The sequence below is a fragment of the Vicia villosa genome, linkage group LG1 (assembly GCF_029867415.1).
Source record: "Vicia villosa cultivar HV-30 ecotype Madison, WI linkage group LG1, Vvil1.0, whole genome shotgun sequence".
Taxonomy (NCBI): domain Eukaryota; kingdom Viridiplantae; phylum Streptophyta; class Magnoliopsida; order Fabales; family Fabaceae; genus Vicia; species Vicia villosa.
Genome location: NC_081180.1, coordinates 173,353,490 through 173,371,926, shown reverse-complemented (window position 1 = coordinate 173,371,926; position 18,437 = coordinate 173,353,490). Strand labels below are relative to the sequence as shown.

Here is an 18,437-nt window from a genome sequence, read left to right as displayed (position 1 = left end):
AGAACTTGCTTTGCGAGCTATAGATGTCACCAGTCCGAGTCTTATTGACTTTCAAATGTTTTACTATCGTTTTTTTTACAGAAAAATTCATTTAGAGAGAATATAAGTATAGCAGCAGTTCAATGAATTCCTCATATAATTATTGTAACAACTAGTTTTTCTCACATATTAATTATAAAATAATTTATATATATTCAACTAAAACTTACAATGACATTTTAAATCAAATTTTATTTTCCATAGTTACTTATTCTAACCCTTATAATTTTGTCTTAATTTATTTTAGTATAAATTTTAGAGACTATTTATATATTATAATAAAATTTATCATGCAATTAACTCATTTATTATCAAACTTTTATGATGAAATCAAATTCATTATTATTTGTGCTTTACTTTTTTTATTTTTTGATCATAGAAATAAATTTCTCACCAGTTAGATAAACTTGTGCCAGGAGATGGTTTAGGCCTACTCCTACATTTTCTAACCATATGAATTGGTTTTCCGTAATTAAAGCAAGAGAAAACACCATTTTCATTTATTTGAGATGGTGGATGGTGCCTAGAAATTGGAGCAATTAAGGCCTTTAAAATATTCTCATTCTTAATTCAGTTAATTATATTACGATTTTGAATTCTTTAATGATTTGCAGATGACTTCTTATCTGCGTTGAAAATCTTTTTGTTGTTAGAAACAACCCAGATTTCATATTTTTGATTTTGTCTCCGAAATTCTTCTTGAGGCGAGTAAAAAGTCAACTTTTGTTAGGGGCCCATTTTTTTGTTTGCCCTGGGCCTCTAAAAAGTAGGAACCGACCATGTCTATCACATTGAGTTCAATCTTGAAGGTTCTATTCTGAGACATAGGGGCCTTCAAGATTAACCTCCCACTTGCATCGACAACTCTCATCATCTTGTCTTCGATCGACACCTTGTAGTTCTTTTCGACCAACTGCCCAATGCTGAGCAAGTTGCTCTTCATGCATGGTATGTACAACACATTGTAAATCACTTACCTTTTTCCATCTTTCCTCATAATTAGAAAGTCTCCAATACCTTCACCTGCTAGAGTATTGTCATTTGCGAATTTCACCATGTTCTTCATTGAGGGCTTTATGTTGACAAACCAATCTTTCCTTTCAGACATGTGTGATGAGCATCCTGAATCCAAGTACCATTGATCCTTGAATTTATCTTCATCTTTTGTTGTAACCATCAGCAACATCTCTTACTCTTCTTATTTTGAAAACTTTGCATCACTTTCTTTGTTCTTATTCTTTTCTGGACACTTTGTAGAATAGTGAACATACTTCTGACAATTGAAACACCGAATGTGACTCTTTTCGGGATTTCGACCATCACCTCTTCCTGTACCCGCAACACCACCTCTTTGATTGCTTTGGTATGAGGGTTTTCTCTGATTCCACCAACTTCATTCTTCCTGACTTCGACTAGTCGAATTGTTGTAGCCACCTCTACCTATATTTCCATTCCAACTTCCTTTGTCTTTCTTTTTGTTTGCTAACTGAGCCTACAAAGCCACATCATTCTTTGACTTTCCTGTAGCTCTTCTTTTGTCAACTTCAACAAATCATTTGATTCTTCCATGGCTACCATCACATGGTCGAACTTAGGGGCCAAAGACCTCTTCGAAACAACAACTCTTGTTGTTAACGTTTCTCCATATATCTTGATTTGATTCACTAGTTTCGTAACCTTAGTGAAGAAATCAATTATGCTTTCGCTATCTTCCATCTGAATAAATTCATTCGTTCTTTTGTGAGTTTGTAACCTCGTCTCTTTCACCTTCTTAGCGCCTCCAAAAGATTTTCCAATAATCTCCCAAGCTCTTTTGCAGATTCGGAATTACTAAACTTTTCGAAGTTGTCTAGACTCAGACATTGATGAATAATAAAGAGTGCTTTATAACTCTTCTTCTCCAATTCTTCATGTTCTTCCTTTTCTTCTTTTGAAGCGTATTTTCCAAGCTCTTCTACTCCATCCTTTACAAGATCCCAAAGACCTTAACACCTGAATAGAACCTTCATCTGTTTGCACCAATTCTCATAATTATCTACTTTCAGAATTGGGAGACTTGTTGGATAATTTCCATTGTCGTGATTCACCTCCATCGTGATTTCTTCTTCTTCCCTTGATCGATAAACTGAAGCTCCTGATACCAGATGTTGGAAATCCACCAAAATCTATGATTAATTTCTACCAATCTTGATAAACAAGATTGATATCACCACACAATAACGATGAACAATATAAAAGAAAGAAAGAAAGACAATGATTTTCTGCAGAGTTTCTCTCTGCCCATAAATTGTGGAAAACTTTATTATTCACTTGTAACTGCAAATTTTATGAATACAACTCAATTGACTTGATTATAAAAAATAGGGGTTACCCCCTCTATTTATAGATTTTGGTTAACTTGCTCTCTAAGCCAATGCCTAAAACTATAAAAGCCCAAAATATCTATTTTGGAATTAAATTAAATCTAGTCAATTTTAGACCTAAGTCAAATCTAATATATTTTATATCTAAATCAAATATGTGTGTCACAAACTATTTCCACACTTCTAAATCAAATATACATTTATACTAATTTTTTTAAAAAACTAGTGGGTGAAAAAAACTTACCAATTTTTTAAAAAATACCATTGTGTACCAGATTTTATGCAAAATGTTGAAAAATACGGTAGTGTAAAGTCATCCATTTTGAAAAGCTTATATATTTACGTGACTTTTAGAAGAACTTCAAAAAATCCGATAGTGTAATATTCAATAGTTGAGATTTTGCCGATAATTTTATACGGTTGTGATTGCATTGACACTTGTGTGTGGTTCATAATGAATCCAAAATTTTATAAATATGGATCATGTATTGTTAAAAAATTTAGAATGTCTAAATATTTGATTATGGGAGTTGTGTCCTTCAACGATGTCAAACTTGCTATTGATTTTCAGCTACCCGAGGACACCACCAATCTAGCTGTTATGAGATCCTAATAGATAATTTGCTACCCCACAACGAGAGTTTAAAGGTGGGAAAGGTTGAGTTTTGTGCTCCATGGATTGGTACTAAAGGAAAGGTAAAATACAACAACATTGAGTTGAAGATTTGATGGTTATATGGACAACATATCACTGTAGACAAACAAAGGGACCGATCGAAGTTGATGCGACAATTTCTAGGTTTGTCGATGATAAAATCAAGATGTTTAAATATCTAAAATCATCTACTAACATCTAGGTTTTGTTGTTTATTATTGTTTTGTTAAGTTATGTAATCGTCTGTGTTAAGTTATGTTAATCGTTATGTGTTAAGTTATGTTATTTGTCAAATATTAAGTAATGTTAATCCCCGCAATAATGAAAGCAACATAATGTTATCTAATAAATTGTATGGTGCAAATGTTTGAGTAATACTATAACTAATATACAAACTTTATGGAGCAAGGGAAGTAATCTGAGGAGAGGGTGTCATAGCCCGGTCAGAAGAACAAAATTTGATGCCATGAGCATCACAAAGATCATAAAGCATCTTCAGCTTATCCATCTTATTTGCGAAATGTGTCATACCCCAAATTTGCTCGTCTTATTTCTAACAGTCGAATTATTTTAAACTTGGGCTTTATAAAATTTTTGGTTTATTTGTACTAACATTTTTTATTTTTCTTATTTAAAAATATATAATAGTTTACTTTGAATTATTTGTATTTTTAAATAACAAATATTTATTGGACCTTCATATGCTTTCAAGTGCCTTTTTATTTCGAATAAATGAGACAGTACAATTGATAAGGAGATAAGGCTTCCAAGCATAAGGTCACACTTTCAAATCTTCCTTTATTTTTAAACATTTTTTCTTTCATTTGTTACTAACCTTATTACCATTTTATAAAACACAAAATTACATCTTTATTATTTTAATTTTAATTTTTGTTTCTTATTTTAAGCCATTTTTAAATATATAATTAATTTTTAGTTTTCCTTCATTTTATGCACAAAAATAACTCAAAAAATCATATAAAAATATTAATGGTAGTTTTTAATTTTTGTCTTTGTCCAAATCAATATCATTGAATTTTTTGATTTGATTTTTTCTAGTTCTAGCAAGAATCAAAGCAAATCATTTTTTTTCAATACTTTTAATGATTTTTGATCATGTTGATTTTTCATAATAATTTTTTCCATTTTTATAAACCTACTTTTATTAATATAAATAGGCACATTAGGCCATTCACATGAACCAACTAACAATTCACCATTCTCTCACTACTGCTCATTCTCTAAAATATTCACGTACATAAATCCTCACAAAACAATACCATCCTTACATCACTTTCATGTTTACACTGTAAATTCACGTACACAGTATACTTTTCACACACCAAGTACAAACTTTTTTCAATATTTTTTCTAACCTTTTTAGGTTTTTTTACAGGAATGCCACAAACCAAAACAAAATACCACATTGCCACATATTAAAGAAAAAAAAAACTAAAATGCAATCTTTTTTACTTTGGGTTCTTCCAATGCATGGACAATCATGTCACGATTTTTTCTGCCAGTTGGGATTCGGCCAGGGGTTGGCTGACCCTGAACTAGGCCTTTTTTTCTTCGATTTTTTTAATAATTAAATGATGCTTTTTATTAATATTATTAATTAATTATTTAAACTATTATTTGAATTTAATATAATATTTAAATATTATTTTAATAAATTTTTTATAAAAAATATTTTAAAATTTAATTGAATTATTGTTTTATAATAAATTAATTAACAAGAATTTTTTAAACTAAATTATTTAATACTACTATAATATGGTCGGTGCATCATTGGCCGATCCGTTGAAACGAATATGCGAAAAAGGCATAGGTCGGCCAATAGATGGCCGAGCGCATATATTTTATTAACTATTTGTTTCCTATAAATAAGCTTTATTTGCCTATTGGTACTCACATCAGTTACAATCAAAGTCTTATTTTAACTCTTGAAGATGTCTTCAGACACCTTTCCAGCGTTCCCATTTATCAAGAGAGATGCAACACTATTTTTTCAGCAATAAAGCCTCTGTTGATTATCAAACTCTAGAACACACAAACATTTGAGAATCTCTAGAGGCACTTGATCCACTGGCTAGACGAAAACATTCTCGACAGTGAAAAGATAAGGAGAATTGACAGCCAAGTCACGGTGTCAGGTCCAAATGGAGTAACGCTTTCCTGGAGACCCGTGAAAAATGATGCTTGTGTCCTTATGATGATGCTAGGACAAGATGATATTGTGTTGATGGTTGTAATCTCTTAGTTATGTTTTATTTGTTTCCTGTGTCGTAGTTTTATTTGTGGCTGTCTTTATTTCGTTGTCTTGGAATGTTGTTTTAGTTCTGTTTTATGTTGTTTTAGTTCTGTTTTATCTGTGTTGTTATTTATAATTGGAATGAAAGCTCAATTAAAAAGACATTATATTACATTAATAAATCCAGTTAAAGTAAACACTATGGCCTATTAGAATGACCTGCTACATTTGGACATTTACTCCGGATATGGCCTACTTCACGACAGATCTGACACATTCTCTTTTCCATTTTCACGTCGCCCATTTCAGTTCTAATCCAAGTACTATTTGGGTGACCTCTTTTCTTCCTACGCATAGTCTCATCATGACAAAGAGTAACTCCTCTATATTGCAGCCAGTTTTCCTAATGTGGGAGTACAAGGAAGCTTTCTTGGTAGACTTTAAAAGTATTGTGAATCTTGAACACGCCTGGAATGTGAATGGTGTAGTCTTGGCGTATACTTGCAAAAGCTGCAATAACATGGGAACAAGGCAGATGAAACACTTGAAATTTTCCATAATCACAAGTATGTTTCCTCAGATCAACGCTGATAGCACTAGTTGGTCGACCATCATTGTGGTTTATTCTTTCGGCCGCCATAAAATAGAATCTCTCCTGGTCGAACTACATTACACTATAATTGCTTGCTTTATTGACTTCTTCATCCATCCCCTTGATACAATTGTCTATAAAATCTTGACCTGATGCCAATCTCTTTGTCCAGCCATGGCTGCGTTTACCAAATAACGCTCCCATCCAAAAAATATGTAGACTGTACCAAAGAAGTTATTGGAAGGTTTTGGTCTGCCTTTAGCAGAAGTCATTTGTCCCAGCATTATCCTTTGCAAATGCCCTTGTCCACTTCTCCTAGGAAATATTTTCAATCCACTCCAAAGAATCTCTATTTGCCCATCAAATTTCAACTCTATAGTAGTTATACATCGACTCCGTCAATATATATCCTGTTATAAAATAATCAACATGTTAAACATATGAATTTTAGTTGATATATGTACAAGGTATAAAAGTAGATTATTACCCATGTTGACGAGTTTTTTACGTAGTTCCTTGTCTCTGATCGTACGCATGAAGTTTTGCGCGATGTGCCTGATGTAGTAGACATATGAAAACGAAGGATCTTGCCATCCATTTGCAGGATTATCATAGGAACTTTTAATCGATGGATGTCTGTCTGATATCATGCATAGATTGGCCTGGGGTATCGCGTGGTTTCTCAGATTCCGAAGAAAGAAACTCCAAGCATCCTTGGTTTCACCCCCAACAATTGCAAATACGATTGGAAAAATGTTACCATTCCCATCCTGAGCAACAACCATCAACGAGGTCCCTCTATACCGTCCATACAACCATGTTCCGTCAACTTATACAATAGGCTTATAATAAGAAAAATCATGGATACATGGTTGAAACGCCCAAAATAGACTATGGAAGATCATCCTATCACCCAAATGGCTTCCTTCGTTTGAAAAGGCAGGCAAGGTTTGCAAATTTATTATCATACCAGGAAGATATGCTTTTATTACCAACAACCATTATGGAAGGTCATTGTACGACGTCTCCCAATTTCCATACATGGATTCTATGTCCTTTATCTTTGCAAGCCACGCTTTCCTATACGATATATTATACCCATACTTTCCTGTGATGTGAGAGATTATAACCTTTACCTTAAGTGACGGGTAAGTGTTAATGAGATCCCTGATGCATTGATTGATCATTTCTGATGTAAGTTGTCTTTGCTCTTGTGACATTGAAGACGTCGTGCAAACATGTGGTCCACGAAGCTTACCAATCGTCCACTTTGAGTTCTCTTTGTGAATTGAAGCTCTACATTTGAATTGGCAATCAGGATTCCTGCACTTGATTACGTACCTTTTGTTGTCAGATTTATACACCGAGTAGTAAGGATTATTGGTGATATGCTAATGTTGTATAGCACCAACACACGCCTCCTTGTTGTCAAACTCCATTCCCACATGTAAATAATCAACACCATAGTTTGGTCTGTATGAACCAAATAGTGAGTCATGTTGTGCCTCCTCTAAACAGATATTTCGCATGTGCGCCGGTGGAGCATACATACTAATCGGTTGTGCATTTGTAGTCTGCGACGATACACCGATATCTAAATCATTGTCATCAACATCACTACCACCAAAAGATCTTCATATTGCACTTCATGTATTTCATCGTTACTGTATTCAGCCACTTCATCGTTTTGTGTGAACGATTCATTGTTTTGTTTTGGCTCTTCATCAGTAGGTTAACTCAAATCGTATTGATGAGAATGTGACTCTTGTGTATCCACGTAGATGAATATTATGATGTTAATTGTCTTATTTGGTTTTATGATGAGTATTCTAAAGTTAGTTGTTTCATTCAGTTTTGAGATGAATAGAGGGAAATTTATGGGTATTATAAAGTCAGTGGGAGTAAGTTTATGTTTCTTATATAACGTGTAGTTTTATTGTATTAAGTAAAGCTTTTTATGTGAAACCGAAAAGTCTCTAATGAAAATTTAGTGTGAAAGATCTTAGGGACGCCTCTTTTGTATTAAATTATTTTTATATTTAGATATTATTCTCAAGGTATTATTTAAATATCAAAAAAAGTTTTATTCAATGAGGTTGAAAGTAACTATTAGGTTTTAATTATAATTGTCTTAAAGTAAATATGGAAATTTGAAATTTTGAGTATTTTCCTACGCTTTGATTGTGAGATTTTTATATGTGATTTTATTTATGTATGCAAAAATGTGTACACTTGAAAAAATCAATATTGAATTGTTGAAGAAAAAAGAGCAACCATGAGGATCGTTATAAAGACCAAAAGAACTTGTGCTCACAAATTGGAGATCTAACAATGGGGAGATTATTAGTATATTTGACTCCGATATTTTAGATGTCAAATAGACATCCTAATACAGGAAAAAAATGAAGGTAAATATTTATGTCCCTCAGTTACAATTCAATATAAAGTTTTGAAAGACCACTCAATTTATATTGTAAGACAGTCATATAGATTTTCAACAATATGAGTTTGGTTCTCCTCTAGTTCTTATTATCCAATTTATGTCCTATTTTCAAACAAATGTGTGACATTTGGCAAAAGAAATTTCAATGGCTACGATTTAATAATTGAAAATCAGATTTTAAAAAAAAAATTGTACCGTTCATCTTCTCTTTCTCGTAATTTTTCTTTTTTTCTTCCAAAACCCTCATTCATATTCTACCTTCTACAAAACTCAAAGAACCTAATGCGTCTTATTTCCAAAATTTTCATTTACCCCTATTTTAATATTTGTTCTTCTGCCATAACCGGCTAATGCACTGTCGTAAAGATACAACAACTAGGAGAAATGATGTGGAGTGATATGGCGGAGATTCAGAGTGATACAATGATTCAATAGAGCGACATAGAACAATAAAGCAACAAGAGAGTGATACACATGTCAAGAAGAAGTATATATGAGTTCACAACATCGATAAGGCAAAACGATTTGGGTTTATGGATTGTGATTTTTAGGAACGTGGAGAAGAAATAGAAGAAGATCTGAGTTTTTTTACAAAAAGAAGAAGATCTGAGTTATTGAGAGTCCTCTCTTTCTAATGGTTTATTGATTTTGTAAATTAAAAATACTTTTAAACTTATAATCTGAACCTTTGAATCATTTAATGGCCACGTGTCACATATCCATTAGCTTATAAGTTATTATTGTTGAAAATATATATATATATATATATATATATATATATATATATATATATATACACACACACACACACACACACACACACACACACATTTGGAATTTATGCTAATAGACTCACTAATCAAATACTTGACATATAAGGTCTTTGATATAATTTTTGTCACTAAGGATGAATTAGATTAGTGGGAGTCACTTCTTCTTTATGTTTTATAATATTGTTTTGATATACCTATGCAAACTTTATGTTAAGATTATCTGCAGAAATGAAGTTTACGAGGTTATTATAGTTATAACCATTTTTGTATCGTTTATGCAAATATTGAATTTGGAAACTTCAATTTGATCTCAAATAGAGTCTTTTGTTAGACATGTTGAAAATAGGTATGATTCAGAGATCACATTACATGAAATTTACATGTCACTCGCCCACTACTACAGAAAACCCCTTTCACAACGGTTGGAAAAGGGATACCATCACGCGGATCATACCGTTGTTAAGTAGGGTGTGGTTGTAAGTTCGTTGTTTCTATCACGGTCTGGAAACCGTTATTGAAAGGCAGGACGCGCGCCACTTATCACAACGGTTATACTTATAAACCGTTGTGATACTTACACATAGGTACCGGGTTCGAAAATCATCAACATAAATTATGTAAATCATAAATGACCTTTGATCACGGTTACAATATATAACTGTTGTGAAAAGTACCCAGAGTTTTTATATAATATGTAGATTGCTTGTTTTCCATACACCTCACTAAAGAAATACAAGATTTCAAATTGATGAAGAAGTCTATAATCTGAAAATTAAGCTATTCTTGAAAACCAACTTAAACAAACCATTATTTTCTGATTGCATGCGTCCCATCGTGTATTTCATGCTCTTTTACATATATATTATGGTTTATTGGTCTAACTTCTTAGATACATCGTAATCTTCGATTATAGTTAAATTTCCATCATCATCACTTATCATCGTAATTTTTATTATTGAAATTTTTACGATCATTAGTGCAGATGATAAGGCAAATTATCTAATAAATTGTAGTTAATGAAATTTAACTATAATAGAAGACAACAATGCATCTAAGGAGCCAAGTCATTATACCATAATTTATATGTAAAAGAACGCCAAATGAACGATGAGACACAAGCAGTTCGGAAGCTATGATTGATGTAAGTTGGTTTTCAAATACAATTTAATTTTTAGATTATAGTATTTATGTCAATTTAAATGAATGTATTTTAAGTGGGAGTTAGTGAAACAAACAATCTACATAGTGTCATACCCCAAATTCGCCCGCCTTATTTCTAACACTTAAAATTATTTTTAACTTTGATTTTATAAGTTTTTATTCAATTTTACTAACATTCTAACAGTAATTTTTACTTACAAAAAATATGTAATAGTCACTTTAAATTATCTGTATTTTCTAAATAAACAAATTTTGCTTGACAGTTCCCGTGTTTTATAGTGCAATTTTATTTTGAATAAATTAAATAATACAATTGACAAGAAAGCAAATTTAAGGACTTACTAGTGTCCAAGGTCGCAGATCTGAATCTTACATTTTGACATTTTTTCCTTTTTGTTGTTAATAACCTTATTTTTATTCAAAAAATCATACAAATATATTTTTTATTCTAATTTTCGTTTAATTATTACTATTATTACTAATTAGTAATTTTATTCTATTTTAAATACTTTTCTCCTTTCATTATTAGATTTAATTAGATGTTTAATTTATAAGAAAAAAACAAAATAAAAGAAAGTCTATTTTTTTTTATTATTTTTAGTGCTATTGATATTTTATTCCATTTTTAGAAATCCATTCTTTTTCCTTTTAGTCATTATTTACCATTTAAAAAAGAAAAAAAGAGAGCTTATTCTTATTTACCCTTTTTTTACTATTATTATTTGCTATTGCTATTATAGTATTTGTTATTTTGGTAATTACTATTGTCTAAACATTATTAGTCCAAATAAAAAAAAAATACAACACACTCCTTTCTTCCAAACTAAAAAAAAAAATCAAAGTTTTAAAACCTTTTCAAAACAACATTCCAACAAAATCATCTTAGTTTCCAAAACAACCTCAAGACAATATCATAAAAAATTGAAAGGAATTACCACATAGAACAAAGCTCATAATGTTAGTTATTTTGTTTGTTCAATACCATTAGTCAGGGCCGGCCCAACCCGTTTAGAGGCCTAAAGTAAATTTTAAAGTGACGTCTTTAAAATGTATTTCAAAATATTAATTTTGTGGTTGTTAAGAGTTGAACTAAATACCAATAGGAAAAGAGGCCTATATATTAACAATTCAACTACAATAATATATTAATTCAAATGTCATTAAATATTTTTATATCTAAATAAAAAAATTTTGAGGCCTTTTTTAAAACCAAACTTTTGAGGCCTAAAACCCTAACTTTAGCAGTTTGGCCCTTGGGCCGGCCCTGCCATGCTTGTATGAGAGACTATAAGAACACGGAGAAAGAACCGAAAAAAGAAAGGCCAGTTTCATTCTCTCCTCACTCTCACGTACTCTCTCCCCGCACACTTCACAAAAATCTACACTCTTTTACATACTTTTTACATCAATTTCTATACTGTTCTGGTCTGGGCCGAGCAGGCCCAACCCTTGATTACCAGCCGAGCAGGCCCACTTCCCTTGGGCCCAATTACTGAACAGATAGGGGCTGCCCGTCACGAGGACTTTGGCCGAGCAGGCCCAAACTTTTGGGCCCACGTGCTAGATAACCGTCAAGGAGTTATCCACGCACGAAGATCACGCGTCACGTCCCAGCGAAGGATTCGGTCAACCATCTCCGAACCCTACGCTATGTGCATCCAGAACGTGAGTCTCCGGCTGACTCAGCCCTAGCATGGGACGTTCTGGCAGTTCCCTAGCACGTGGGCCTCCAATTGGATTTGGCCCAATTAGGGAACCTTGGCCCAGCGCTGGGGGCTATAAATACCCTCTTTCACTAGAGGGTCAGGTATTCTATTCTCAACTCTAAACCTCATTCTCTGATAGCTACTGACTTAAGCATCGGAGAACCTTGCAGGTACCCCCCCCATCTTGCTCTTCAAGCCAGACTTTACGCCTTGACGATTCTTCTGATCAGGTACGATCAGTGGCTCCGTCTGTGGGAACCTTGCTCCCCCTTCTTTAACAAAGATCAAAGCATAACCTTTCACCATCGTCATGGCCAATAACAACACACCCAGTCCTGATCCCTTTGTCCTGGAACAACTGATTGAAGATTCCAGCCGCGAACTGACAAACCGCCGCCGGCAGGAACGTGCTTTTACCGGACAGAGGCAACAGACTCAGCACATTCAACATGTCCACGGCCTTCAACAAGTCCAGAACGTCGAACAAACCCGTCCTGAAGGACAGGTTCAGAACGGGGAAGACGGGCAGACCCGGCCCCAGACTGAACCAGACCAGCTCCAAGTGGTGAATGAAACTGATACCCGAGACGGGCAACACGCTTCCTCGTTCACCCACACCTCTGACAGACGAAGAAGCCGTAGCCCGGACGAGGAGGAACAGATTAACATTCCCGAGGGCGCTGATCCGACTGCCATTCTCCTACTCAAAGAGCTGCAGAAGACCAACCGCCTCATCCGCCAACAGGGCGACCGCTTCCACGACCTGGAAAGGAGGCGACGATATCGCTCCCCCCAACGGAGGCGCCATCGGTCACGTTCCTATTCCTCTTCGCGGTCTCCCCCGAGGAGAAGTCGCAAGCGCAGTCCATCTAGGTCTCGCTCCCCCTCGAGGAGAAACCGGCGCCAGCGGTCTTATTCCCGCTCTCCACCTCGGAAGACGCGGAAGAATCAGAAACCTGAAACCACTGAAGCCAAAGATCTCTCACCCGAGCAGGAGCACCAAGGCCCCTCCAAAGCCGTGCAGAAAGTCCGCGAGCATTCTCCAAAAGACAACCGCAAAATCTCGGGCAAACCACGCACTAAGCCCCAGCAGGGCAGACATTCAAACTCCCCTGAACCCAGCGACGAAGAGGATTTCCGCAGTCCCTTGTCCGAGCAAATCCGGCGTGTTCGTCTTCCCCGGGGGATGGAAAAACCACCAGCCTTGGACCACTATGACGGGACCACCGACCCCGATGACCATATAAGGAGCATCGAAGCTGTCATGGACTACCACGTGGTACGTGGATCCATCAAATGCCGCATCTTTCCGACCACACTAAGGAAAGGCGCGATGAATTGGTACATGAATCTGCCCCCTAACTCCATCCACTCCTGGACCGAGCTGAAGGATCTTTTCCTAAGCCACTTCACCGCGTCTCGTCGGCAACCGAAGTCAGAAGCAAACCTTGAGGCAGTAATCCAAGGTACCAACGAATCTTTGAGAGACTACCTCGACAGGTTCAACAAAGAAGCTGTCCAAGTGCAGACCGCGGACTACATGAAAAGGTACCTACTCGAACGAGGGCTCCTCCCCGGAAGCGACTTCAAAAAGGCCATCAAGATTGAGGAGGTCCACTCCATGAACGCCCTCCTTCGCAAGGCTCAGGCCTTCATCAGATATGAGGAAGCAGAGGCTGCGACCACGAGAGCGTCACGGGACAACGATGCCGCTCGCGGTTCCAACCATGACCCCTCAACTTCGAGGCGCGGGCACGAGAGAAGGAAAGACGACAGGTCTCTCGACATCAAAGAACGCCGGGGACCTTCTGGTCGTTTCAACGAATATACCCCGCTGAACGCCTCACGGGAAAGGATCCTAGCCGAATGCCAAAACACTGACTTCAAAAAGTCGAACATCAGACCCCCGAAGTCAAACCCCGCGAGGCCAGGAACCGACAAGTCCAAGTACTGCAAATACCACAGGAGCCATGGACATATGACCGAGGATTGCATTCACCTCAAGGACGCTATTGAAACACTGATCAAGGAAGTTCGCCTTTCAAAATACACACAGAAAGGGGAACCTTCCCGAAGGGACGACCACAGAAACTCTGACGAAGGGAATTCGCCGGACAACAGGCCCCTACAGGTAGCCCTGTCAGTAACCCGACCTGAAGATTTCATACCATCGGTCAGGGCACCTGCTGCACTCAGCAAATGTGAAGGATTCCCATTCGCCATGGTCGTCTCCAACGGCGGAGATCCGGGCTCTCTCACCATCAGTTCAGTGAAGAGAAAGTTCGATGAGCTGCTCAGTGCCAACGCAGACCTCGGCCCCTGACTGAGAAAGTTCCGAGGGAAATCTGAACCAATCACCTTCTACCTGGAAGAACTACCCGGCGGAGCTCCAAACGCCACGATTCCTCTGCTCGTCCGAGCAAGAATGGCGAACTTCGATGTTCGACGGGTCCTAGTCGATGAAGGCAGCTCGGTCGACATCATGTACTCCCATCTCTTCCAGACACTCCAGCTGGACGACTCGCACCTCACTCCCTATGTGGGTTCAGACCTTCAAGGCTTCAACGGAGCTACCACTAAACCATGGGGCTACGTCGAGCTGATTGTCACTTTCGGAGAAGGGGAGGCTTCCAGGCAAGTCAAAACTAGGTTCTTGGTGATCGACTGCAAAACCCTGTACAACTGCATCATCGGACGCCCCACTCTGGCCGAACTGACCGCCGTACCCTCCACAGTCCACCTGAAGATGAAGTTCTACACGAGGACCGGACGAGTGGCCACCATCAACGCCGATATCGAAGCAGCCAGAAGAATCTTCGACGCTTCCGTCAAAGGATTAGAACTGATCGCTCCGCCGACCAGCTCCAACAAAAAGCCAAGGGCCGAAGACAAGCATCCTCGAGAAGACCAGCATCAGACAACCAACGTCAGCTCGGTCGACCTGGACGCCCGGTTTGCAGAAGAAGAACAAAAGACTGGGGAAGAGTCGAGATCTAAATCACCTCACCCCTTCCGACCAGTTCCGGACGGAGATTTCGAGCTGGTCCCCTTGGGCGAAAACCCTGACAAAGCAGTGAAAATCGGTAAGGGGATCCCAGACCTTCCGAGGAAGCAGCTCATAGCCTGTCTTCGAGCCAATGCTGATCTGTTCGCTTGGAGCGCCGCGGAAATGCCCGGACTCGACCCTGAGGTCGCCTGCCACCACCTCTCCATCAATCCAGCCGCAAAGGCCGTAGTTCAACGTAGGCGTCGGCAGTCTCCCGAGAAAGCGGAGGCTGCCGAGAAAGCTGTAAAAGACCTCTTAGAGGCAAATTTTATTTCCGAGGCCAAGTATTCAACTTGGCTCTCAAACGTTGTACTTGTTAAGAAATCTAATGGAAAATGGAGAATGTGTGTTGATTATACTGATGTTAACCGGGCATGTCCAAAAGACGCCTATCCGTTACCAAACATTGATAGACTGGTCGACAACTCGGCCGGCTATAAATTATTATCTTTTATGGATTCTTATTCAGGTTACAACCAGATCCCGATGGCGAGGAGCGACAAGCAGTACACGGCGTTCATGACCGAGTCGGGCAATTACTACTACAACGTAATGCCCTTCGGTCTCAAAAACGCGGGCTCCACGTATCAACGGATGATGAACAAAGTGTTCCAAGGGGAGATCGGCGATACCCTCGAGGTATACATGGACGATATGATCGTCAAGTCTCGGGGGGACACCGACCACACCTCCCATCTCGAGCGCGTATTCGAGCGGGCCAGATCCTGCAAGATGCGCTTCAACCCGGAGAAATGCACATTCGGCGTCCGAGCAGGAAAATTCCTCGGTTTCTATCTGACCGAACGGGGAATAGAAGCCAACCCGGATAAATGCCGAGCGTTCTCCGAGCTCCCTACTCCCAACAATAAAAAATCCATCCAAGTATTAAACGGGATGCTCACTGCGCTATCACGTTTCGTCGCGAAATCCGCCCAGCACGCCCTCCCTTTCTTTAAACTGCTACGCAAAGAAGCAGCCTTTGAGTGGTCCAAGGAGTGCGAGCAAGCACTAGCACACCTCAAACAAGTACTTTCCTCGCCGCCCGTCCTTTCTCGACCCGACGACAACGAGCCTCTGTACCTTTACCTGGCCGTCTCAAACGAGGCAGTCAGCGCGGCTTTGATCCGAGAAACCGTAGACGGGCAAAAACCTGTGTATTTTACCAGCAAGGCCCTACAGGGACCCGAGGTACGATACCAACAGATCGAGAAAGTCGCCATGGCCCTAGTAATAGCGGCCAGGAGGCTACGATACTACTTCCTCGCTCACACAATCTTCGTTCGGACGGATCAACCCATCAAACAACTCCTCAGCCGACCAGACATGGCCGGCAGAATGTTAAGATGGTCCCTCGAGCTTTCGGAATTCGACGTACAGTATGAGAGCAGGAAGGCGTTAAAAGCTCAGGCGCTGGCGGACTTCGTAGCCGAAATGACCTCTATCACCGACTCACCCTACGCAACTAAAGACAAGTGGACCATCTACGTAGATGGCGCCTCAAGCAGCTCGGGCAGCGGGGCTGGCATTATCTTGGAAAACGGCGAGGGTCTTATCATAGAAGTATCTTTAGTCCTCTCCTTCAACACGTCAAACAACCAGGCCGAGTATGAAGCCCTCCTCGCGGGACTGCGACTCGCCGAGGACATAGGAGCACGAGAGGTCAAGATCTACACTGATTCCCAACTCGTCGCATCTCATATCAGCGGCGAGTACCAAGCCAAAAACGACGTGCTCGCCGAATATCTCACGCTCGTCAAAGATAAGATGAAAAAATTCGCCAAAGCGGAAGTTGAGCATATCCCCCGAGAACACAATTCGCGCGCCGACATACTGTCCAAACTTGCGAGCACGAGAAAGAAAGGGGGAAACAAATCGGTTATCCAAGAAATTCTGCCCAGGTCAAGTGTAGGCGAAAACGCGCGAGCTCCACAGATATTCGCCATCGGGGACGACCAATGCTGGATGACCCCAGTGTACAACTTCCTCACAAAAGACGAGCTCCCCGCCGACGCGAAAGAAGCCTCAACAATTAAGAGACGAGCGTGCTCATACACTATCCTCGAAAATAAGCTATACCGACGAGGTTTCTCCATCGCCTCCTTAAATGCATCGACGCCTCGCAAGCACTAGAGGTACTCCAGGAACTCCATGATGGAATCAACGGCCAGCACCTCGGTGGACGATCACTAGCTAGGAAAGCCCTCAGAGCCGGCTATTATTGGCCGACCATGCAGCAGGACGCCAAAGAGTACGTCAAGAAATGCGACAAATGCCAGCGTCACGCCGACATGCACCTGGCACCCCCGAACGAGCTCAAATCTCTCTCCTCACCTTGGCCTTTCTCTACATGGGGAATGGACCTCCTCGGACCTTTCCCGGTCGGCTCCTACCAAAACAAATACCTGGTGGTCGCTGTAGATTACTTCACAAAATGGATAGAAGCTGAAGCACTCGCTAAAATCACATCCCAAAACGTACTCCGATTCTACAAGAGGAACATACTCGCTCGATTCGGGGTACCACAGGCGATAATAACCGACAACGGCACCCAGTTCACGGACAGAAAATTCCAGGAATTCGTGGCCAAACTCGGGACAAAGCAGCACTTCACTTCAGTCGAGCACCCCCAAACCAACGGACAGGCCGAAGCCGCCAACCGGGTCATCCTCCGTGGATTGAAGAGAAGGCTGGGCGAGGCGAAAAAAGCTTGGGTCGAAGAGCTACACAGCGTCCTCTGGGCGTACAGGACGACCCCGCATTCAACCACGGGCGAAACACCATTCAGGCTAACCTATGGCACAGAAGCCGTGATCCCCGTGGAGATCCGAGAACCGTCTCGTCGGACTGAGTCACCTCTAGAGGAAGAGCTCAACGACGAAGCCATGAGAGAAGAGCTCGACATGGTCGAGGAGATCCGAACAGGATCCTCCCTGCGAGAAGCGAAATTGAAACAACAAATAGCGTTAAGACATGACACCAAAGTCGTCAAGCGCTCCTTCGAAGTCGGAGACTTAGTGCTCCGTAGGAACATGAAAGATTCACGCGAAGGCAAACTAGCCCCAAACTGGGAAGGTCCGTACCAAGTGTACGATAAAATCGAAAACGGTGCGTATTACCTCGAGAACCTTCTCGGCGAAAAACTAGCTCGACCTTGGAATGCTGAAAAACTCAGACGCTACTACAGTTAGAAACAACCTAACACTACCCGGCCGCTCGTGACGAACACGAGGAAGATACGGGCGAGGATTCGCGCCATGGTACAAGCGCGTATGCTCCACGACAGCTTCAGTCGGATAACCCTACTAGGAGGCAAAGCCGACCACACGGCGGGCCTTACACACAGACCCTCCGCGGAAGTACCTGCACGGCAGAACCCCAGCTCGCGATGGGATCGTTCACGCCGCG

At 39.7% G+C, this 18,437-nt stretch overlaps 1 protein-coding gene across 1 annotated transcript; it reads left to right on the top strand.

Annotated features, from left to right (window-relative positions):
* Positions 1–14,590: 14,590 nt before the first annotated feature.
* On the top strand, positions 14,591–17,162 carry LOC131659686 (uncharacterized). The gene is made up of 2 exons (XM_058928844.1): positions 14,591–15,737; positions 16,410–17,162. The coding sequence occupies exons 1-2, from the start codon at positions 14,733–14,735 to the stop codon at positions 17,160–17,162; spliced, it is 1,758 nt and encodes a 585-aa protein (XP_058784827.1). The 5' UTR covers positions 14,591–14,732.
* The last annotated feature ends 1,275 nt before the right edge of the window (positions 17,163–18,437 follow it).